At 40.7% G+C, this 23,984-nt stretch overlaps 1 protein-coding gene across 4 annotated transcripts in view; it reads left to right on the top strand.

Moving 5' to 3' along the window:
* The window catches only part of LOC127655324 (fibroblast growth factor 14-like), a 236,158-nt gene that overhangs the window by 142,515 nt on the left and 69,659 nt on the right, over window positions 1-23,984 (top strand). For all 4 annotated transcript variants that reach the window (XM_052143076.1, XM_052143072.1, XM_052143075.1 and 1 more), the window contains exons 2-3: window positions 16,597-16,707; window positions 23,750-23,853. In XM_052143076.1, the coding sequence (XP_051999036.1) occupies window positions 16,597-16,707; window positions 23,750-23,853 (215 nt within the window). The remainder of the gene's footprint in view (window positions 1-16,596; window positions 16,708-23,749; window positions 23,854-23,984) is intronic.

Genomic DNA, 23,984 nt, shown 5'->3' with positions numbered 1-23,984 from the left:
CAGAAAGGCGATGTCAACTTGTTTGTCTAAAATAAAATGAGAACGTACAATTGTACAATGTAAAATAAAAAAGTTGAAGTCTTTTTAAGAACATTTGACTGCTATGAAATTTGGATGTGTGATGTGAAATTAATTTATGTAAAGTTTCTTAAAGGAATAGTCAGCCCCAAAATGAAAATTTTATCATCAGTTACTCTTAATATGAATCCTACTCTTGATTAGTTATTTACTTTAACCTCATGCCATACTAAACTCGTATGTTGTTATTTTTTCAATAGAACAAATATTTTTTTCTTCAAAATCCTTTTTTCCCCCCATACGATATCAGGACATAGTGACCAGTTTGTCAACCACCTAAATGGACATAACGTCTTGTTAAGGGAACGAGAGTTTGTGTCAATGTAGTGACACTATGGGTCACTCTTGGGGGCCCCAAACACTCCTGATCTTTGAGAAAGACCAATGGGAATTGTAGAGTGGAATTTGCATGGCGCTCCCCCGGACATATGGGTATAAAAGGAGCTGGCTTGAGCCGAGACAGCATCCCGGATATTTCAGCAGGTTGTATAGCTTTGTGGCAAGAGGGACACAACGTTTCATTCCCTCCATCAGGGAATAGAGGTTACGACTGTGACAAAGACATTCCCTATCTGTCACTCACTCGACGTTGTGTCAATGTAGTGACACTAGGGGTCCCTATACAAAACGCCACAACTAGCTGAACAGTGTTAAGTGAACTGCTGATGCAGGTGCAAGCAAGCTACTGCATGCAAAATAGCAAGTGTACTTGGTCTGCACACAGCCTTTTACGCAGCATGCAGATTTTTGGCTGGGGCCTTTTAATGCTTTTATTCGTGAAGACCTGCAGAGGACACCTGCAGGTCCCCAACCCTCTTGATGGATTCCGTGAGAGCAGTCAGGAGGGCAGCCTTCACTGAGACCGCCTTTAGCTCAACTGACTCTGACTCTTAGCTGAAACGGGGCTCTCCGTAGGCCCAGGAGGACCACGGAGAGCTCCTATAAGGGGAACAGGCATCGCTTAGGACGATTCAGCCTCCTAGCACATTTCAGGAAGCTGATAATCAGGTCATGCTTCCCCAAATACTTACTGTCTACTGCGTCACGGTGCGCCACTATTGTAGCTAAGTGCACCTTGGGGTGGGGGGGCAGATCTGACTGCACATCTCTGGGGGTCTTCACCTCGGGTATAATACCAACTTGCGAACAAACGGCACTTCAAGGCATATGGCTGCCTCATAGAAGGAGACCTGGCTTGAGTGACCATGACTACCACCGCCGGTGGATCTTCTGCATCCTGTCCAGGGGCCAGACATGGAGATTCCAGACATCTGGGCGTGGGTGTCAGATGGCGCTCGTCCCTGAGAGAGGAAATACTGCCTCAGGTGAACTTGCCAGGGAAGGGCTGTCACGAGGAGTGTGAGATCCAAGAACCAAGTCTTATTGGGCCAGTTTGGCGCCACAAGGGTGACCTGTTCCTCGTTCTCCCTGACCTTGCACAAAATCTGTGCAAGCCAGCTCACTGGGGGGAATGCACATTTGCACAGTCCCCAGGGTCAGCTGTGTGCCAACACGTCTGTGCTGAGGGGAGCCCCCATCGGAGAACACCAGAGCGGGCAGTGGGAGGATAGCCGAGAAGCAAACAGGTCTTTGCTTACCAAGTATTACAACCCTGTTTGGCAGTCTTTTTGAACATATGTTCAATATTTTGTGACAATGACGCTGCTGCCTGCTTTCTCTTCCTTCTCTCCTGCTCTTTTCGCCCCATACTCATCAGCTGGATGTCGTTGGCCTCACTGATTTAGCGCTGTAAAGTCTGACATTCGACTTTCGGTTTCGCAGATGTAAGGGACCGTCTGAAAACTCCACTCACTACGCTAAAACATAGATGTCCACTCATTCATTCAATTCACATGCAAGTTATACATGAAAGAAACTGTACAATACATTTTCACATTCAGAATAATCTTATAACTTAATCAATAAAAATGGATTACTGTGCTTAGATAATTGATGATACTGTAATGATATCACCTGTAGTATGTCTGTCTGTCCTCTGGTTAAGTTATAAGGACATTCTGAATGTGAAAATGTATTTTACAGTTTTTTTTATAAGGTTATAGGAAAATCCACACACCTATAAAGCCTTGTAGAGATTACTCAAGATAATACATACAATATTTAACCATAAAAATAATGTTTTCAACTAATGATATTAAGTAGGTTATTTAAAATATCGTAGTAAATGAACAAACATAGATTAATTTGTTGAAAATATTCTTTTTTTTTGGTTTGTTACAATTACAACCCCACTGATTCATTTTCCCCAGTGTGTAGGTATCTGAGAATAAAAGCTGAGGTTGCATAAAAACTTGACAAGAGGTCAGATATTGACATTTTGGATGAAAAGAGGATAAGATGCTTTATTTTTTTTTCTTTGAGCAACCATTGATGTATGTTTTCCAGCTGATTTGGATGCTTCACCCATAGCCCAATTCAAGCCACCCATGTTTGAGGATACAAATGGCAGATTCTAATGAGGAGGTTGTGCTGTATGCTAATGTCCATAAAGACTTCAGAAATGATCTGAAAGATGTCTCCATATATGAAAGGTCTCCAACAAGCCTGTGAAAACAAGTACCACTTTCATTCATTTAAATTCTCTTTGTTCAAAGAAGAGAGGCTATTCCTTTTGATTGTGTCTCAGGGTGCTGCCTTGTACCAATTTCTTCGCAGGACATTTAATGTCTAGTGGTCAAGACAGAGCAAACATTGTTTAGGAGCAGTTTCTTTCTCAAAAGCCTTGAGGCAAATTCAGTTTTTAAATTTAGATGGTGGAAGGTTTACTATTGTTAGCCGGTGAGCTCTTGTTTCCAAGTTTGCTTACAGTATGATAGTTTACATGTGGTGAGTAAAGAAGGGTTTGTTTCAGAAATCATTTAGCGGTCTTTATCAACTCATTGTCCACAGATTTGATTTTTGGCATTTATTGTCATTTTGTGCTCGCTTTTGCATATATCCAGTTCAGATCTCTAATGCTTATTATCTAGATAAGTGCAAAAATGATAGGCTTCTTCAAGATATGGTTCAACACGCTGTTTGGTCATTACATGTTATGTCCAATTAAAATGTTCAATGGAATGGAAGACCATGAGTGGAGGCTAGCTTTTAATCTCTCTCTATACTAGGTCTCATTAAAATGTTGGATGAATCTTGCATACTCAATTAGTCTTGACTGGAAGTACCATGCCACAGTGCCTCCTGTAGTGCCTTGAGTGCAAGGTAGTGCTTGTCCTCCACTATGTAAATCACTGAGCTTAATGTTTAGTCACCTATAATAATTAAAAGACTCTGACTTGCACATTATATCCATATTTGTTTGATCAACCATGTTACAAAGTGTTTTCTGAAATTGTAATATACCATAAGTGATATTCCATTTACAGGGTTGAGGGGTGAATACATATTTATGTACTGTACTTTCATAAATTTGAAATGAGAAATACTATTTTGTTTTTTTAATAAATTCTGGCAAAGGCTTTCTCATAAAATGTGATGATCAACATCAGTAACTGGAAGAAAGAGTATGAATCCCATAAAACCAGTAGTTCTACACTCTAAAATGTTTTATTAAAATATTAAAAATGGTTATAATAGTACCAGATTAAAGTTCTGAGCTTGTAGCAGAACCATTTTTGTGCAAAACAAGGCCCTTTCCCACCTATAGTCCTGTACTTTTTCTTTAGTAACATTCTAGAGGATAACTCTTACAAGGAATGGATCACCCGAGAAACTTTTACCCTGTTGCATTCGCATTGCCAAAAGGTACCACCATAGAGACCATCTAGTATCAACCATTTTTCTTCTGACAAGATTGGAATGTGCGATTCAATAAAACAACTAAATCAACAACACCAAAATCAACAACACTGATGCAGGACGCGGGGATCGAAGTTACACTTTTGTTAGGACTGTTTTACACAATCTTTTAATGCATCTGAAAAATGTAGGCAGTTGCCTAATCAGTTAATGGTTTAATCGACAGTGTTTTTGGATGAATGGAACTCAAAAGGAATCTGGTCTCTGAACAGTTTAAAAAGCACCTTATTTCATACTACCTCAGCTCACGAAGGCAGCATTTTCCCATTTTTGGAAGCAGTCTGTGTCTTCATGTTACAGTTTAACCTGTGCACAAGAGCTGTGTGTGCTGCAGCCGGAATGAGAGATGAGACAAATGGTCAGGCTACCACTCGGCAAACGCTGAACTCAGCGCACAACATGTTAAAGCACTATAAACTTTATAAACATTAAAGGCTTTTATGACTCAACATAAATGACTGTACTGAAATACTCATTGACTTAAAAAAATACTTGCTATTATTAGTATATAGTAACAGGCACACAATACTTCCCTCATGTAAACTAGATTTCATTACGGTTTAGTGTAGAATAGAGTTCAATTACACATTCTTGATAAACATCTTATTATTTATATCTGTCATCTCAGGAAAAAGTTTATGCAGTAATCCAGAAATCACTTTATTTTCTGTATAGTCAAACAGTAAAAACGGTACAGCTAGATGAAAACTCAAAGTGAGTCTCCCGATGACACACACACACACACACACACACACACACACGCACACACACACACACATGAAACAGGTGATCCTCTTAGTATACTTAGTTGGTTTTATTTTATTTATGTTAAGGAAATTGTAAATTTAGCTAAATACTCTTTGAGTAGCATGCTAGCAGCTAGTTGTTTACAAAGGGAGACTGCAGACTCCTCTCCTTTCTCATTGCTTTGTGTGTCATAGGTTTTTGACCAGTTACAGGTTGCAGCACCTCCCACAGTCTCCCCCAAGTCCCTATATGCCCCCAAAGTACCTACTCCAGAGTAGGAGCTACAAATCCCACAAAAATGGCTCAGAGGAACTATAGTTCCTTAGGTGCAAATGTGATGAAAAGTACTTATCCTGGGGAAAGTACCTAAAATGGTCTTTAGTACTGCCAGTGGGAAAGGGCCTATAGAACCTTTAAATCATTTTTAAAGTTTCCATAAAAAACATGCTTTGAAAGTGCTATATAGAACCTCAATAGTGTTATGAAAAACCGTTTTGATGCAAGGATGTTTTGTTGTTGTAATACAACAACACATCAACAAATACATATGTGAAAGAGTCAGTAAAAACCTATGCAAAGCAATGAGCAGACCTCTAAACTGATCACACATTAAGGCTGGGACAGAAACTTGTACATTCTTTTAAATGTTATAGTGAGGGAATTTTTTCCTTCATCCTGAAAATAAATCCTTAAAGGAAGAGCAAATTTATTAAGTCTCTTGGAAACACAAAATGGGTGTAATGAAGGTTAGGTTTCACAAAATATTTGCACAATTGTCTATGATGTCTTTACCATCCATCTTTGTGTGTACAGTATTTTGTTGTAATGGAGAAGTAGTCACTGCTCTCGATGAGGTTGAGGAGTGCAACCATGACAACTCAGGGAAAGATTTAGCCTGTTATTGTGTAAATTACATATTGATTAGATATTAGATAGAATATGTTACTCATAATTAAAAATTATTTAATGCTTACAGGACAATGTTGCAATGAGAAAGTTGATTTTGAGAAAGCAGTCATGTAAATGCTTAAAATAGCAACAGCTTTGAAAAGTTATGATATACAGCTGTAGGGATGACCCAAAGTTTTATAAATGTGCTACCAATCATGATATCAAATTTTGTTCACCTCTTAACAAAATATTTCCTCCCAAACAGCACACTTACGATAAACTGTAAACTTTAAGTTTGATGTGGGTTTACTTTCAAAAACAGCAGGAAGCAAAAAACAAAAATGGTACAAACTGAGCTAATGAAATTTGTAGTTCCTCATAACTCTCCTGCCAAACTACTAAATGTTTTAGAGTCATATTATAAAGGATCAAGTTTACCTATGGAGAGTGTTGGCAGTTTTTGTAGTTTTGTAGAACTGCCATGACTCCAGTGCTGCAAGTCAATCAATCAAGCTTGTTTGAAATAACTGACAGTTACAGATTTAAAAACCTATAATTACATTCCAAGCTGTTTTTCATAACTCCGCAATTTCCATTGAGGATGGTCACATATGAATTGAGTGAAGCCATAAACTTGCATTGTAATAGTTTACTTTCCATTTTGTAAGTATACAAAAAATAATCAAATTTGAGAACTATTTACAGTGGATCAAGCTTCAAAGTAAATATGATTTCACGATCAAAATAGTTCCAACACTATTTGTTCTTCTTAATATTCAAAAGTTATCAGTTATTATGTATATGTATTACATATGAAAATGACAACAGTTATGTGATTTAAAAAAATAGGGAATATTTGAATTTGATTGTTGTAATACAAATGTCAGTATATAAGACCAAATAATATTAACTAAATGACATACACATATTTAAAATAAGCATATCTTAATATACAAAATGCACTTAATATTTAAAAAAAATATGATGAACCACTTATGCTGTTATTGCTCTAACAAAACCAAAAGGTCAGGAGTAAAGATCCTTAATGGCCAACACCAGGAACCATGGTTCTTCAGGAAGACATTTTCTAAATAGAACTATTATTAGTTGTAAAGAACATTTAAAGAACCATATTTTTCAGAGTGTAAGAAGTCATGTAATGGCAGTGCCTCCTCTGTCCTTCCTCTGACATTAGGAGTGCAGGTGTGCTTGTAAAAGCTGGAAAAACCCCTCTCCTGTTCCAAAAAGTCTATAGTGGGTCAATTACATGTGGTTAAGTCTGCAGCTGGCACTGTGAGTGGTGAGACATGCCCCCTGTCCGTTATCTAATCATAGCTACCTCCACATCTCTGTCTATGTCTGTCTGTCTCTCTCTCTCCAACACACACACACAAACCCATGTACCTGCTACTTACCGTTAATCAGGATGAGTGTTATAAACATCAGTCATTTTTAAAAACTTAGACCTAGAAGAAAAAAAAACCTAGAAGCATTGTATGTTTAAACAAATGATGAGCAGTTTTGTTAATTCAATCTTGATGAATTATTGACTCATCTTTAGATATTGATTTAATATTTGACTCATCACATTTTGTACTAGTTTTTGGTTATTACTATTTAGGTACTTAGAGGTAGTGGTTTTTCAAAACTCTTCTTGGACCGTTTGTGCTATGAATAATACATACAATTGTGTGGCTTGTATTGTATTACTTTTCTAAGCAATCCATATCTAGGGACCAGAGTATCATAGAGACTTGGGAATCTTTTGACTTGGGTCATTAGAGAACCTCCCAGAACACCCTTGCAACCACCTAGAACACCCTGGCAACCACATTGCAAAACAGACTTGGAATACCTTAACAACGGCAAAGGAACTACCTGACAACCACCCACAACACCCTAGAGTTCTGGCTGCAAATTTTTCAAGCACCTTTTAGGTTTCCTTAAGACAATTTAAAAGTCTAGTTTTAAATGAATGTTTTAGGTTCCATACAAGTTAAGCTCAATCAACAGCATTTGTGACAAACTGTTGATTACCACAAAAAATACATTTGACTAAAAATCGAATTTATCATAAGGCACTTTCTGTCACATCCACACCGGACTCCCTCTCCATCTCCACACTCGGCTCTCTCTCCCTGAAGCACTAATCACTCACACCTGAACCCAATCCTGCACTCAATCGTCACCTCTATAAATCCTCACCCCGCCACTCCATCCACGTCTAGTCTCCGCAAGGAACTCATAGACTCACCCGCTCTTCTGAGTTCCCAAGTGAAGCTAACCTGCTCATCTGTGAATCCCACGTCCACGATACTCCCATATGCCATCATCGTCCTTCATCTTCATGTAGCATCAATCCATCTGTGTGCTCCTAGTGATCACAAACTCCTATCACCAAGCTAAGTTCCCAACTCCTCACATTTCTGTCTACTTACCATTTTACTGTTTCCAATAAAACTCCCGAATCTGGGTTTACCTTTCAGTAAAAGGTATACCTAGTCATGACACTTACAACAAAAATGAGAACAGGCCAGTCTGTAAATGTTAAACAGTGTAAACATTATATTACATGATTGTTGTGTGATAAAATCAGTGATTTACCAGCAGTATGGGGTGTGATTTTATTACAATAAAATTATTTTAGCACATAATGTTTTAGTCTTGTGGCTATACTTTTAAAACAGTTAGTATTTTAATGTTTATGGATTGGCCACATTCACTTCCATTGTAACTACTTTATTTGTGACTGCAATTTTGCATCAAAATAATTTTTTTTTGGTAATTAACATTATGCCACAAATGCTGTCTATTGAACTTAACATGCACTTGAACCTGGAACATTCCTTTCATACCTCCTCTTATTATTTTACAAGTTTGAAGAAACGCATAGCTCATGCTGATAATCCTCTTGTTTGTTTTTTCTTATAGCCTCTGTGTAAGTAACTGGGGAGCTAGGCTGCCCCTTCACTGTCTTTAAGAGTCTTAGGATGCTGTCTCAGCAGTGTGCCTGTGTAGGCCACAAAGCACCGCTGTGATTAGCATTATTTGTGTCTCTCTCTCTTTAACTCTTGTCTCTCTTACCTTTTTTCTCAACCTCTCTCTCTCCAACTTTGTGTCAGTTACTTCAGATATACCCTGGCCTAATGCAGGCAAATTCAGGGCAGCAGGCAGTCGGTAAACAGCAGTATTCTACCAACATCAATACAACAAGGGGATTATTTGTTCTCCATCCTAGAGTTAAACATAACAAGGCTAGTAAAGTGTATCACAGGAAACCCTATGAAAAACCAAATGAGACTAGGGAATTTTAAGCGACAAGAAATCCTCAGGTTTTTCCTTCCTGTGTTTTGAAATTGGTGTCACTCACATCTATATATGTGATTAACCCGAGCAGAGTTTGCTAAAGCACAGCCTCCCTCCCCAGAGTTAAACAGCCAAAATTAATAGTGTATGTAATGAATGGCACGCATTTGGCGTGAGACACACAAACCAAATGTGTATTCAGGCTCTGTCTCATGCTCTCACTCTACCCAAGTAAACCTCATGCCAAATAACAAGAAAACGTAATTCAATATAAAATAAATAAAACATAGTAACAAATCTTCCATTTGGAATTTCCGTCAGCACTAGACATTTTTTGCTGCCAAAGTAGATTTACCACTGCAATGCACATCAGCGTGCCACAGACAGGATAACATCTTGGTTACTTTTGTAGCCTCCATTCCCTGATGGAGGAATGAGATGTTTTGTCAATGTAGTGAGACTAGGGGTCACTCTTGGGAGCCCCAAATACCTATGATCTTTGAGAAAAAGGCAATTGGAATTGGCGAGTGGAATTTTCATGCCAATCCCCCGGACATAAGGGTATAAAAGGAGCTGGCTCACAACCACTCATTCAGGTTTTGCTCTGAGGAGCCGAGACAGGGTCCCTGCCATTTCTGCGGGTAGTATAGCATTGTGGCAAGAGGGGCACAAAGTCTTGTTCCCGCCATCAGGGAATAGAGGTTGCAACAGGAACCATGATGTTCCCTATCTGTCACTCACTTGATGTTGTGTCGACACTAGGGGTCCCTATGCAAAACTCCACAACTAGCTGAACTGTGTTATGTGGACTACCGGTGCAGGTGCAAGCAAGCCGCTGCATGCCTAATTGCAGGTCCTAAACCCTCTTGATGGACGTGAGCGCAGTCAAAAGGGAAGCCTTCAATGAGACCGCCTTTAGCTGAACTGGCTCTAGGGGCTCAAACGGGCTCTCCACAGGCCCAGCAGGACCACCGAGAGATCCCACGATAGAATGAGACATGGCCTAGGAGAATTCAGCCTCCTTGAGCCTCTCAGGAACCTGATTTTTCCCCTCAGAGTGAAAAAAATTTTCAGCTGGGGCAAAGTATTCGTGTCAGGTAAGGTGTTCTTTCCCAGGAGGGAAAGACACTTCGGAGACCACATCCTGCCTGAAGAGGAGGTTAACATGTAGCAAATATGTCACATGGGCTTGCCAGCTGTACATGGAAGAGGCACTGTGGTTGGTCCTACTCGGAGGGGAGGAGCTCTACAATCACTGTGACCGGTAGCAGAGGGAGCTCTGCCCAAAGGAGATGTGGATTTACCAACATGAAACTTTACCGTGGAAAATACATCACAAGGGGTTTCCACAGATAACCAGCACATGTTAAGCACCTATCCTATTACAGGGCATCCTAGCACATGTACTGGGCCTGGCTACAAATTCCTCCACCGAAATCACCAGCCACAGGGCTAGGGAGGAAATCCAGGGTTCACCATCTCGTGAACTCGCATGGGGGAAAAAGCTCACATCTTCCCATCCAGGAGGGGAAAGGCGCTGTACACAAGCAGTACACCCGGCCAGCTGCAATGCATACTTACCTGTTTGTACCTGACAAAACACAGGACGAAATCAGCTCAATCCGGAGATGATAAAATCTCGCGAAGGTATTGGGTGTTGCCCAGCCCGCTGTTCTGCAGCTGTCTGCTGGAGAGGCGCTGGTGGCTAGTGCCAAGGAGGACTCCACATTCGCTATTAATACCAAAGGGGAGGGCACGCCCTGGGCCTGGTATGCCAAAGCAATGGCATCCACGATCCAGTGGGAAAGCCTCTGTTTGGAGACAGCTATCCCTTTCTGCTGTCCGCCAAAGCAGACAAAGAGCTGCTCAGAGCATCTAAAGCTCTACGTGTGATCCAAGTAGATGCGCAAAGCACGCACCGGACAAAGCAACGACAAGGCTGGGTCTGCCTCCTCCCGGGGCAGCGCTAGCAGGCTCTCCACCTAATCCTTGAAAGGGTTCTTTGGAACCTAGGGCACATAGCCCAGTCTGGGTCTCAAGACCACGTGAGAGTTTTCCAGACCAAACTCCATGCAGGTGTCGCTGACAGAGAACGCATGCAGGTCCCCAACTCTTTTGATGGACGTGAGTGCAGCCAGGAGGGCAGCCTTCAATGAGACCGCCTTTAGCTCAACTGACTCTAGGGGCTCAAACGGGGCTCTCTGCAGGCCCAGCAGGCACACTGAGAGATCCCACGAGGGAATTAGGCACGGCCTAGTAGGATTCAACCTCCTGGCATCTCTCAGGAACCTGATGATCAGGTCATGCTTTCCCAGGGACTTACGTTCATCGCATCATGGTGCGCCGCTTTAGTTGCCACATACACCTTCAAGGTGGAGGAGGACAACCACCCCTCCAGCCTCTCCTGCAGGAAGGAAAGCACTGACCCGACTGGGTATCTCTGGGGGTCTTCGCCTCGGGAAGAACACCAATTTGCGAACAGACGCCACTTCAAGGCATACAGCTGCCTCATAGGGAACCCTGGCCTGAGTGATCGTGTCTACCACCGCCGGTTGGCGGTTGGTGTTGCAGACGCCCGTGGTGATGAGCAGACAGGGTGTGGTCCCTTGAACAGCGTGGGGGTAGAATGTGTTGAATGGCCTCCGTCTGCTACTTCACCGCAGAGAACTGCTGGGAAAAGTCCTCAACAGTGTCGCTGAATAGGCTGATCTGCAGATAGGAGCATTAAGGAAGCGGACCTTGTCGGCATCCTTCATCTTGAATAGATTCAAGCATAGGTGGCTCTCCTGGACCACCAAGGTGGACATCGCCTGCCCGCACTGTGACCTTCATCACTTCGGGGTCAGGACTACCCACGTGCAGCTCTTTAAATGCCTCGGCCTGGTGTACTTGCAGGAGGTCCTTGTCATGTCGGCGGTTGTCCAGTGGAACTATAAGCTTTGGCTGCCAGAGACGACGTAGACCTAAGTGCACTGCAACCACCTTATAAAATGCGCATTATCACCCTTAATAAAATGTATCGTGTTTATTCTGTAGTAACACAGTGACAGAAAAGTTATAATTTTATATTAAATCTATTAGGAGGAATTCGTTTAACTTCATTTATATTATTTGATTTAAGTACTTTATGTGCATGTGTTTAGGCTATTGTTTTATTCCATAACAAATACTAGTTTCTTTTTTTTAGAAAGACTAGCTACATTGACCTGACTAAAGTAATTATTAGGAGCCATCCTATTACCCTATGGCCCTATTATTAGGCTAGCAATTACAATTAAACAGTGGAAGAACTATAAGAGGCTAAAGTACAAATTGTAGAATGAAGGGGTTTCAAGTCAGGACCTCCATGAATTTTGGACAAATTATAGAAAAGTTTTCTTCCTGTTCTAACAAACTGACCCTGTTTACCTTCAGATATTTCAGGATATGACGTACTATAAATTATTAAGGGCCTGATGAAAGGAAAACAATATTTACAATTTGTTTTTACTGGAAGCACAGTTCCAGCAAATTAAAGTGTCCCATTCATACTGCAGGTACCGTCAGAATATTATAACCAGCCCTATTAATAATTTTAATAAGGTCTTATTTAAATTAAGTAAATTTAATTTAATTTCACATAGAATTCTGAAGTAAAACAGATTTTCAAAGTAAACATGAAATGCAGTTAATTAATTCTTAATTAATTATTTAGTAATTAATTGCTATTATATAACCAACCAACTTCAGCCACCACTGAAGACCATTTTTGGACCCAAGAAAATCCCTGGTTGTGCCATAGTGTATGGGTGTTTTGAAATTGTGAATGGTAGGTAATTTGGCGAGAGCCAAAATAAATTAATACGTTTCCCTTGTAGGGTTGGATGAGATCTTGTTTTGGTATTAGAATTTAAAGATATAATCATGCACTGGCACTATATGTCCAGCGACACTTTAAGGTGCACAGGGCCCCTGTGCATGAACAACGATTTGACTGTTCATTAATGCGGCCATGGCATCAAAATCTCACTCCAACCTGGTATACAAAGTTGGCAACCATGCGTATACACATCATAAAACTGCTTAGCTTTTAACATTTGTTTGTGTATGTGTGTATCAACTCCTTAGAGGTTAAGGACAGTGATTTGATAGAAACTTATTTGGCTTCTGAGTCCTCTAGATCTCCTCTCTCAAATAACATAACAATCTGTACTTGCATAGCAATGCTTTGGCAACCACCTCTAGTATTGTGGTAGTGATTTTTGTATGGGTAAGCACCACTTACCTTTATAGCAAATCTAAAAATCTAGTTAAAATCTGAAAATCTATGTATCTTTTTTATGATTTGGAGTTGTGTCATCATCATAGTATGTAGTCTAACAGCTCCTCTTTGACTGGAAATTTTTCTGCACAAGTACACAACACCAGTAGGTCAAGATAAATACGTCAGACCCATCTTAACCCTCTGTTTTGTGCTTTTTTCAGTTGCTTAAAAACTCATTATTGGCTAAAGTCTGATAACACTGTATTCAGCACAAACTGGGCTAAAATACTATGTGAGCAACATGTGTGTACATGTTTGTATTTTTGAGAAAATAACGTTTATGCATGGTTTTTGAAAAAACAACATTTTTAAGTCATTGAAATAAGGCCATATAACGCATACTAAACATTTGTCCACAAGCCTTTTGAGAACTGGATCTTGTAGCCTAGAATTTTTGCTACAACATGATGTGAAAACCATCCTGATCACTCATTCACACAAAACAATATAGTAATTTAACTTTTGTAAGACACTTTTAGTGTTAGAAATTTAATAGGCAAGGAGGCGTGTACTATAATGAATATTGATTGTAATTCACACCTGAGGAGACAAAAGATCCCTCCCCTTGGCCTATCAATGAGGAATGTGACAGAAAGAGAAAGAATGTGAGGAGACTTAATGATCAAAATCAAGTTTTAAGTTAAAAGAAGTAATCTGACTATACATTTTCTTTACATAAAGACTTTACTTAATTTTAGACCTACACTACCATTTAAAAGAAGTCTCTTCTGCTCACCAATGCTGCATTTATTTGATCCAAAATACAGTAAAAACAGTGATATTTTGAACTATTTTTACAATTTAAAAGAACAGTTTTCAATTTGAATATATTGTAAAATGCAATTTGTGGAAAAAGCTGAATTTTCAGCATCATTACTGCAGACTTCAGTGTCACATGATCCTTCAGAATTCATTATAAGATGGTGATTTTCTAATATGGGCATATTTAAAGTGCATTTTACAAATTTAACCTGAACACATATTTGCAAGCACAAGCTTTGTATAAGACAGCATAAATACTAGTTAAATATAAATATAATCTAAACATCCATATTATTTATATATCATATTACATATAATATTTATATCATACAGCATGCAATTTAAATACCTGCTTTAGCCGAAACAGCATTTAAATGTAACTAAACTAAATATGCCTATTAGGAAATATTTAAAAATTCAATACTCTGAATTCTTGCTGGCAAGTCTGGAAACAGTCCCACTAGTAAAATATGTACATGTTTATATAAAATAGCATGTCAACTAATGAAAACTAAATGACTTACTTGTCCAAAATTGTATCCTCGGCTGGATTAAGTCTCTCTTCAAAATACAAACGTTCATCGGAGTCCCAATCTTCTTCTGAGGAAAATTGTAACTCATCGTCACTATCCAGGAGTTTTCTCACTTGTGTAATGTGCTGTCTTTCAAATGTGCAGAAAAGTGAAAGACTTTGTTTTAAGGCACAGTCGGGGGCATTTACCATTTGATTTGATCGTCTCAGCACATTACCGTATGAATAGCACATCTGCCTGTGGGTGTGATCACATTAGAGATAATTTGCTGAGCCAGTAGAAACTGTACATCGCTTTATTTCATACAGATTACATTGCAGGAGAATATTTGCTTTAAATTTGAATTGTTTTATTTAAAAATAGAAATGTTAAGCTTTCTTTAGACATATGTTTCATGTTTGTGTGATAAGTATTCGTGAAGTTTCAGTTCATTTTTGTGACTCGTTTCAGATATTTGCTCGCGAACCCAGAGACTGCTTACAGCTCACCCTTTTTATTTTCTTTATTTTACAAAAGCACAAGGTTTTTTTGTTATTGTGAGTGTACACAAATAAAAGTAGACCCTTTATGGTCTCTAATGATGTCTTATGATGGAGAATTTTATGTTGTTTCCGCTGGAATGACGAATTTTTTATTTTTTTTATTGTTACATTCAAATCTATTTTATTGCACATCCAAAAACTGCATTACAGTTCTATATTATGGAATGAATCCAGAATTCAAAGCCTGCCAAGTCTATAACTTGATACTTGAATTCTGAATGCATAAACATGCCTAAGCCAGAGATATTATCATGACAAACATTTAGCTTTTGTATAATCATTATTAAATTCTAATCTTTACATTTATTGTGAAATTGTATATCTATCTTTACAGTCATACAGTCAGTTTACGGTGTCTGTTGAAATAAACCTATTTCTAACCCTCTATAATATATATATATATATATATATATATATATATATATATATATATATATATATATATATATACCATACCATACCAACTTTATTTGTTAAGCACTTTACAGCAACCAAAGTTGACCAAAGTGCTGTACAGAAAAATATACATAAACATATGTACAATTAATAACCATACAATAAAAACAAAGTAACAAATACAATCAAGTAAATAAAATCGACCTCTTACTAGGTGTCAAAAGCCACAGAGAAAAGATGGGTTTTAAGAAGGGTTTTAGAAACAGATAAAGAAGAGGCCTGCTTTACATGCAAAGGCAGATCATTCCATAGTCTAGGGGCAGACACAGCAAAGGCACGGTCCCCTCTGAGCTTACGCTTAGTTTTAGGCACAGTCAGGAGCAGCTGATCATCTGACCTGAGAGCGCGGACGGGTTTATAAGAGTGTAGAAGCTCAGAGAGGTATGGCGGGGCAAGACCATTTAAAGATTTAAAAGCAAATAACAGAATTTTAAAATGGATCCTAAATTGAATAGGCAGCCAATGTAATGAAGCTAAAATAGGGAAATGTGCTCATGTTTACGTGTGCCTGTTAAAAGACGTGCTGCTGCATTTTGTACCATCTGGAGGCGGGTGATGGAGGACCCACTAACCCCCACATATAGGGAATTACAATAGTCCAGCCGTGTAGTTACAAAGGCGTGGATTGCAGTTTCAAAATGTTGTCTTGACAGAATTGGCTTTATTTTGGCCAGCTGCCTCAAATGAAAGAAGCTTGATTTGACAACAGCTTTGATGTGACTGTCAAATTTAAGCTCAGGGTCCACTTTAACTCCTAGATTTGTAATGTTAGATTTAATATAGGGTGCCAAGGAGCCCAGATCTACAGGTGGGGTCCCAGTGGTGCCTCCAAAAACCATCACTTCTGTTTTTTTATCATTAAAATTTTAAAAGTTCAGAGCCATCCAGGCTTTTATGTCGTCGAGACAATTGAGTAGTTGTCCAACAGAGTTATCATTTTTCTTTTTAAGAGGTACATAAATCTGACTGTCATCTGCATAACAGTGGAATGAAATGCCATACTTTCTAAGTATGGAACCAAGTGGAAGCAAATACAAAGAGAAAAGTAGAGGGCCGAGGATACATATATATATATATATATATATATATATATATATATATATATATATATTGGTTGTAATTCATTGATTCTCATAGTATTTTCTGTGTTTTTCCACAGATCCCCAGCTCAAGGGTATAGTGACCAGGTTATATTGCAGGCAGGGATACTACTTGCAGATGAACCCAGATGGATCTCTTGATGGGACCAAGGAAGACAGTAGTAATTCTTGTAAGTTCCCTTTAATTTCATCACTATGACTGACCAATGTTACATCATTGTGCAAAATAAATAATCAAAACCTGAACATGTTTCAAAAGGAATGGCCCATGCTTGATACCTCTGGTGGGAGAGAGCATGATGCAACACTGATTTCAGAGCTACAATGCTACTCTTAAAAAGTGAGGTGTGCACAAATGCATATAATTTTTAAAATGTGTTACTGAATAATTTTCTGTAGTTATCACTGATGCTGATATAGCAGTAGGCTGATCCCTGGGGAGACGTGTGTGTGTGTGCGTGCATGTGTGATTTGATAACTCAGGAGGCAGTGGTATATTATTAGCTTCTACTGGTCCTGCTTTTCAAATGCTTCAGGCCAGCTGCTTAATTTGATTTTAATACGCAGCTGTACTAACAGATGACACACTGAGGGTTCTCTGTCAGTAACACTCAGCGAGAGATGACATTTGACATCTCTGACACACACAGAAACACCCCTACACAAATGCAGTCAACAACTGCATATTTTAAAAGCCATATAACAATATAAAAATTTGTCATAGTCTGATTAGAATCTTTTACCTTAGTAAAGTAAACGTCTCGGTTACTGTCGTAACCTCCGTTCCCTGAAGGAGGGAACGAGACATTATGACAATGTATTGACACTAGGGGTCGCTCTTGGGAGCCCCAAACACATCTGATCTTTGAGAAAAGGCCAATGAGAATTGGTTAGTGGAATTTGCATGCCACTCCCCTGGACATACAGGTATAAAATGAGCTGGGTCGCAACCACTCATTCAGGTTTTGTGCTGAGGAGCCGAGACAGGGTCCCGGACATTTCAGCGGGTAGTACAGCATTGTGGCAAGAGGGACACAACGTCTCGTTCCCTCCATCAGGGAACAGAGGTGATGACAGTAACCGAGACATTCCTCTTCTGTTACTCACTCGACGTTGTGTCAATGTAGTGACACTAGTGTCCCTATACGAAACGGCATGACTGCAGCCTTTTCTCTCTATGTTTTTTTCTCTCCACAGAGTATTAGATTCAGCTGGGGCCAACTAATGCTATTATTCGTGCCTGGGAAGGTCTTTTCCTTTCGTATTCTTTCAGGGGGAAAAGACACCATGAAGACCATATCCTGCCTGAAGGGGAAGTTAACGTTTGGCCAGCACGTCATGTGGGCTCACCAGCACATGGAAGAGGCGTTGTGTTAGGTCCTGCCCGAAGGGGAGGATTTCTACAAACCGGTGCCTGTGGAGCACCTACCCCAGTACAGGGCACGCTAGCACAATTACTGGGTCAGGCTAGGAATTCCTCTGCCAAATTCGCCAGCCACAGGGCTATGGAGAAAGGACATACAGGATCCATGGACTCGTGAACTCGCATGGGATATGAAAGAACACCAATTTGTGAACAAACGCCACTTCAGGTCTTAAAGGGCCTTGTAGAGGGAGCCCTTGCCTGAGTGATTGTGTCTACCACCGGTAGTGGTATGCCACTTAGGTCTTCCACGTCCTGTCCAAGAGCCAGACATGGAGGTTCCAGAGGTCTGGCCGTCCTTGAGAAAGAAGTTCTTTCCTCAGGGGAATTTGCCAGGGGGTGGGGGGCTGTTGCGAGGAGTGTGAGGTCCGAGGACCAAGTCCGGGTAGGCCAGTACGGTGCCGTGAGGATGACCTGGTCCTTGTCCCCACTGACCACAATGTCTTTGCAAGTAGGCTCACTGGGGGAATGCATACTTGCACAGCCTTTGGGGCCAGCTGTGTGCCAGTGCATCTGTGGCGAGGGGGGCCCCCATCAGGGAATACCAGAGCGAGCAGTGGGAGAATTCTCAGGGAAGTAAACAGGTTATCCAGAGGAAGTCAGTCTCATATGCATCAACCCGAGTGGCGTGACCGCCGCCGAGGATGTGAGGTGCGCTATCCTCGAGACTGAGTCTAACTCCATGCTTAGAAAAGAGATGCTCTGCACTGGGGAGAGCTTGCTCTTTTCCCAGTTGACCCGAAGACCTAAGCGGCTGAGATGCCTGAGTGCCAGGTACCTGTGCGCACACAACAGGTCTCGAGAGTGAGCTAGAATCAGCCAGTCATCGAGGAAGTTGAAGATGCAATCGGCCATTTCCCTTAAAGGGGCAAGGGCTGCTTCCACAACTTTCGTGAAGACGTGAGGCGACAGGGACAAGCCGAAGGGGAGGACCTTGTACTGATACTCCCAGCTTTCGAAAGAAAACTGTAGGAAGGGTATCTGTTGAGGAAACAAAAGGAACACAATATTTACCTCCTGGCCCTCCACTGTGGAGGGGCAAGATGTGCTGTATCACCTCCATCTGCTTCTTCACCGCCGAGAACTGCTGGGAAAAGTCCTCGACTGTGTAGCTGAATAGGCCAATCTGGGAGATGGCTGCGCTGAGAAAGCAAACTTTGTCCTCCTTCATTTCAACTTTGTCATTTGTCTCCTTTATCTCGACCAGATTCAGCCAAAGGTGGTGCTCCTGGACCACCAAGGTGGACATCGCCTGCCTGAGTGCTTGTTCCGTGACTTCCATTGCCCGGAGGGCATGGTCGTTCGCTGAGCACAGCTCCTGCATCACATCGGGATCAGGACTACCCACGTGCAGCTCTTTCAGTGCCTTGGCCTGGGGGACTTGCAGGAGGGCCATGGCATGCAGAGCAGAGGCGGCTTGTCCAGCGGCACTGTAGGCTTTGGTGGCCAGAGACATCATAGTCCTACAGGCCCTGGAGTGGAGTGCCGGGTGATCCCAGCAGGTGGCTGCGTTTTGCGGGCACAAGTGAACAGCAACTGCCTTATCCACCTGAGGGATCTCCGTGTACCCATGGGCCACCCCGCTATCGAGGGTAGTGAGAGTGGATGAACTGGGAAGTGGGCTTGGGCAGAAAAAGGTGTTCTCCATAACCTCGTCAGTTCATTGTGCACTTCCGGGAAGAAAGGGTCCAGGGGGAACTAATCATCCAGCCACGAGGGCTCAGGGAAGACACTCGCGTTGGCCTGGCCAAGCTTGGCGATCAGCTCTGCGTCGGCCTCAGACTGGGTGGGCAGTCCCGAAGGTGGCAGCCCAGTCAAGTCATCGATATCTGACATCACCAGCACGCTCTCCAGTGTAGCTTGTGAGCTTGGAAAGAGACGTTAAGCTGGCCGTGAGTCATAACTCGATGGGGGCAAAAGAGCGTGCTGCAATGGTAGGTCTGCATGGATTTACCTGGTGGGGCCACACTGATTAGAGTCCCCAAATCGGCATGAGAACATGAACCATCCATGAACGCTGCTTCAGTGTGATTACAGCCCAGACACGTGAGGCAGTGCCCGAGGCGGAGAGATAACGACCGCATTCAGGAATTACACAAAGACGGATAGGCATCTTTAATAAGACGTTCACGTAAATGTGTTTTGCTCTAATAGAGGAAATATACTCTTTTTCAGGAATATATTCCCTTTTAGTGCTGTCCAAGCACCCAGGGGTGTACTCTGCACTGAGCGAGCAGAAGGAGAGAAAGCCACTGGAATGCACAGTATATCTAACAGCATACGCTTCTTATTTAAAGGTGAATGGACTGGCAGCTCCGAAGAATAAATCTGAATGAGTGGTTGCGAGCCAGCTCCTTTTATACCCGTATGTCCGGGGTAGTGGCATGCAAAGTCCACTCACCAATTCTCATTGGCCTTTTCTCAAAGATCAGAGGTGTTGCCCCTAGTGTCACTACATTGACACAACGTTGAGTGAGTGACAGAAGGGGAACTGTGTATTCAACAAAAATGGCAACTTGATTAAAATTTTCTGAAGGAAATACCAGTGCTTGCAAGAAAGCTAAATAAAATTGCTTCCGTTTCAGGTAAAATTATAGTTGCAAACCCAAATATATGACCGATCACGGAAAGTAGGGACACAAGTCGGTTTTGGGGCATTTTGAGTTATTCACAGATTCTGAAAGTGTAGTCTCCAAGCTTTCCAACGATTTGTAACACATGGAAATCTGACAATATTTGGAGAAGTTGTGGCCATTTGAAGGTAGGCACTCAAAAAAGCTAAAAGGGGAGAAAACGGCCTCAAAAGATTGTGCAGTTCTCACCTCTCTCTGCTGCTGGGAGTGACAATAGGGCTCATTTACATCTCATTTAGATAAGCCATACCCCCTGTAAAGCTCCCCCTGTAAACATGGACTAAACATGAGATAACGTGTACGTGTTCTTAGAATGAACAAAAAACGACAAACTTTGATGTTTATGGAAACTCACCCCATAAGAAACAGAAAAGTATTCTTGCAGATCTCGTTGCCTCCAATGAAATAAGTCGTTCGGGCACACTTTCTCTTTGTCGGGGTCTTCTTTGTGGATGTAACCATCTCCGAAGTTTGCACTGTGCGTCTGTTTGCCTCTAAATGTCCAATAATTCGCATGACGCCAGTCCGATACATTCTTCCTCGTCTTCATCTTCGCTCAGTTGTAGATTAGGGATATTATTCAGTCTTATCATGCCACTTTCATCGTCGCTCAGATCGTCTTCAGAATCAGTGAACGCTTGTTCATAAGCATCCGGCTTGTCGAAGAAGTACTTCAAAACATTTTCGTTGTAACGGCCACGGTTCAGCTCGTCTCGCGACATTCTTTGCGGCGTCCATCTTCATTGAATTTTGATATCAGATAGAGCCGGCTAGAGCGCTGCATAATAAGTAGCCACGCTGTTAGGGGCGGGGGCAAAAGCGCCGGCGGCTATTCAGTACGGAAATACACACAGACAATGACACGCCCCTACTGCATGCTAGAATCTCCGAAAAACAAGCCGATTTCAACCTCAAAATGTACGCTTTTAAATATACCAATACTGTTATCTCAAACATGGAGAGGCTTCTTCATGATCTCAACTAACAGATTCTGCAAAAAAGCGGAAATCACCAATTTTGGAAAAAAACACTTGTTTCTCATTTTGCTCACAAGTTGTGCTGCCGACTTGTGTCACTGGTTTCCGTGACGGGTCACATATACATAAGGGAGATATATATATATATATATATATATATATATATATATATATATATATATATATGTAAACTTCAATGTAAATTTTTTTATTCAAAGTATAAAGTTTATGAAATATGAAAATACACAGAGTAGCATGTCTAAAGGGCATTCACATATACAGCAATTTACAGCAACCAGAAGTTTTTTTTTCAATATGGTTTATTATTTTGGGTTACAGTGAGGCATTTACAATGGACGCATATGGGGCCAATCCGAACATGTTAAAATACCCACTGTTTCAAAAGTATAGTTACAAGACATAAACAGTATGTGTGTTAACGTGATGAAATAGCTTACTAACCTTTTCTGTGTAAGTTATATCCAATTTTACACATTTGTTGCTATGACGACGTAACACTGAAACCCCAAAATCCTAGAACACAAAAATGACAATTTAAACAACTTTAAAGCTCAAATAATACACACGTTTATGATAAGAGTTAATGTAGGCCTAAGTGTTTTTATAAAATTATTAATTTCACATTTCTGCCTTTAAACCCTCCAAAAGTTGGCCCCATTCACTTTCGTTGGAACTGCTTCACTGTAACCTTGATATTTTCTTTAATTTTTTAAAGCAAAGGAGTGACGAGTCAAAATAGTTTTTTGTGGTAATCAACATTATATCACAAATGCTGATGATTGAGCTTAACTTGTATTGAACCCGGAATATTCCCGAAGATTTTCAAAAGCCATAGCTAATTGTGAAGCACACCAATAATGTTAGGGCATTCAGCAGTAAGAACGCCAACCATGACCAACAATACAGCCTCATAAAGCTGAGATTTTCCACAAAACAAAGTTTTAGTCAATGCATTAAGATGCTGGAGCTTAATTAACTACAGAATGTTGAGGAAAGAAGAATAAATGGGGGCGAAAAGTATTAGGGACTTCAATACTGTGCTCGTCTTGGAAGACAAGAATACAAAGTCCATTTTGTGCCCTTGTAAGAATCCATTCCAATGTCCCCATGGAGTACTTCCAGAAACTCACTTTGATATAACTGTCCTACTCATCTTTTACCACTCCAGAGTCTTCCAGACCAGGGCTTTTCTGAAATAATTTTCATTCAAGCACTCTGGGAGTTCTGCCAGTTACCAGTGAGTTGAAGTGAGTTCATTACACTGTAGGTTTAAATCACCCCATTGGATGCACTTAGTGTCACCAGCTAGGCCGGTACTCCCCTCCAGTACAAACAATGGCTGTTACCTAACAAGACCGAAGAGCTTCTCACAACAAAAAATCCATTAAATCTTCCACTCACTCCCACTGCCTCCAAACGCCAGCCGTCTGTGCGCCTGCAGCGCAAGGCTTCTGTTGCTGCCCACTGGGCATAAAAACAATTATTCTATATAACATGAGGTATCCATTCAATTTCAGTGCATCATCTTTAAAGTATCACGCTATTTGCTGTTTATTCAAGCTGTGAAGTGTGGCCCGTGTTCTTTTTAGTATATCTTTTACATTTGATTTGAGATTTGAAGCCTTATTAAAGACTGTTGGATGGCCTAAAGAGTTTGCCCCTTGTTAAACATATAAGTTAGAAATCTAATTACAAGCCATGGTTGCTCACACACAGCTCATTATTAGGGTTATGTTTTAGAAAAATACATGAGTGTTTAAATAAAATGTAATACTTTTCCTCCATCTCAAATTGTGCAGTCTTGTTGAGAAGAGGTGTGCAATTATTTTTACCAACCACCCAGAACACCCTAGCAACCACCTAACAATGACCACATAGCAACATGAAAAAACACTATGAAAGCCTTAGAAAATGCATAACAATGCCCTGGCAAACACCCTTGCATCATAGCTGCTGGAAATGTTTACAGTAAGGCACCACACAGTTTCTTCAGGAAATGTAAAAATCGACTTTCATTCTTAAATTTTTACATTAATTGCAAAATTAAGTTTAGCATATTTGAGATGTAGTTTTAAATTTTGAATTCACGGTAAGTCTACACATGTTGATGTGTTTGTTGCATGCATGCTCAATGTAAACCCCTTTATTTTCTTCACAGCGTTGTTCAACCTCATACCTGTGGGCCTTCGGGTCGTTGCTATTCAGTCTGTAAAGACGGGATTGTACATCGCCATGAATGGAGAGGGCCATCTGTACACATCAGTGAGTACACTGTTTAAAATGGTCTCTGGTATGAGTTACAGAGATTTAGAGTGTTCTCTTTGTTGATTCTGTAATCACTTCAACTCCAACAAACCTTGCTGACTGGGCTTTAGATTTTTGGGAAGAATTCA

Source organism: Xyrauchen texanus, chromosome 14 (genome assembly GCF_025860055.1).
Source record: "Xyrauchen texanus isolate HMW12.3.18 chromosome 14, RBS_HiC_50CHRs, whole genome shotgun sequence".
In the NCBI taxonomy this organism is placed as follows: Eukaryota; Metazoa; Chordata; class Actinopteri; order Cypriniformes; family Catostomidae; genus Xyrauchen; species Xyrauchen texanus.
Note: the sequence above shows the minus strand (reverse complement) of the source record. Positions and strands in the feature narration are given on the sequence as shown.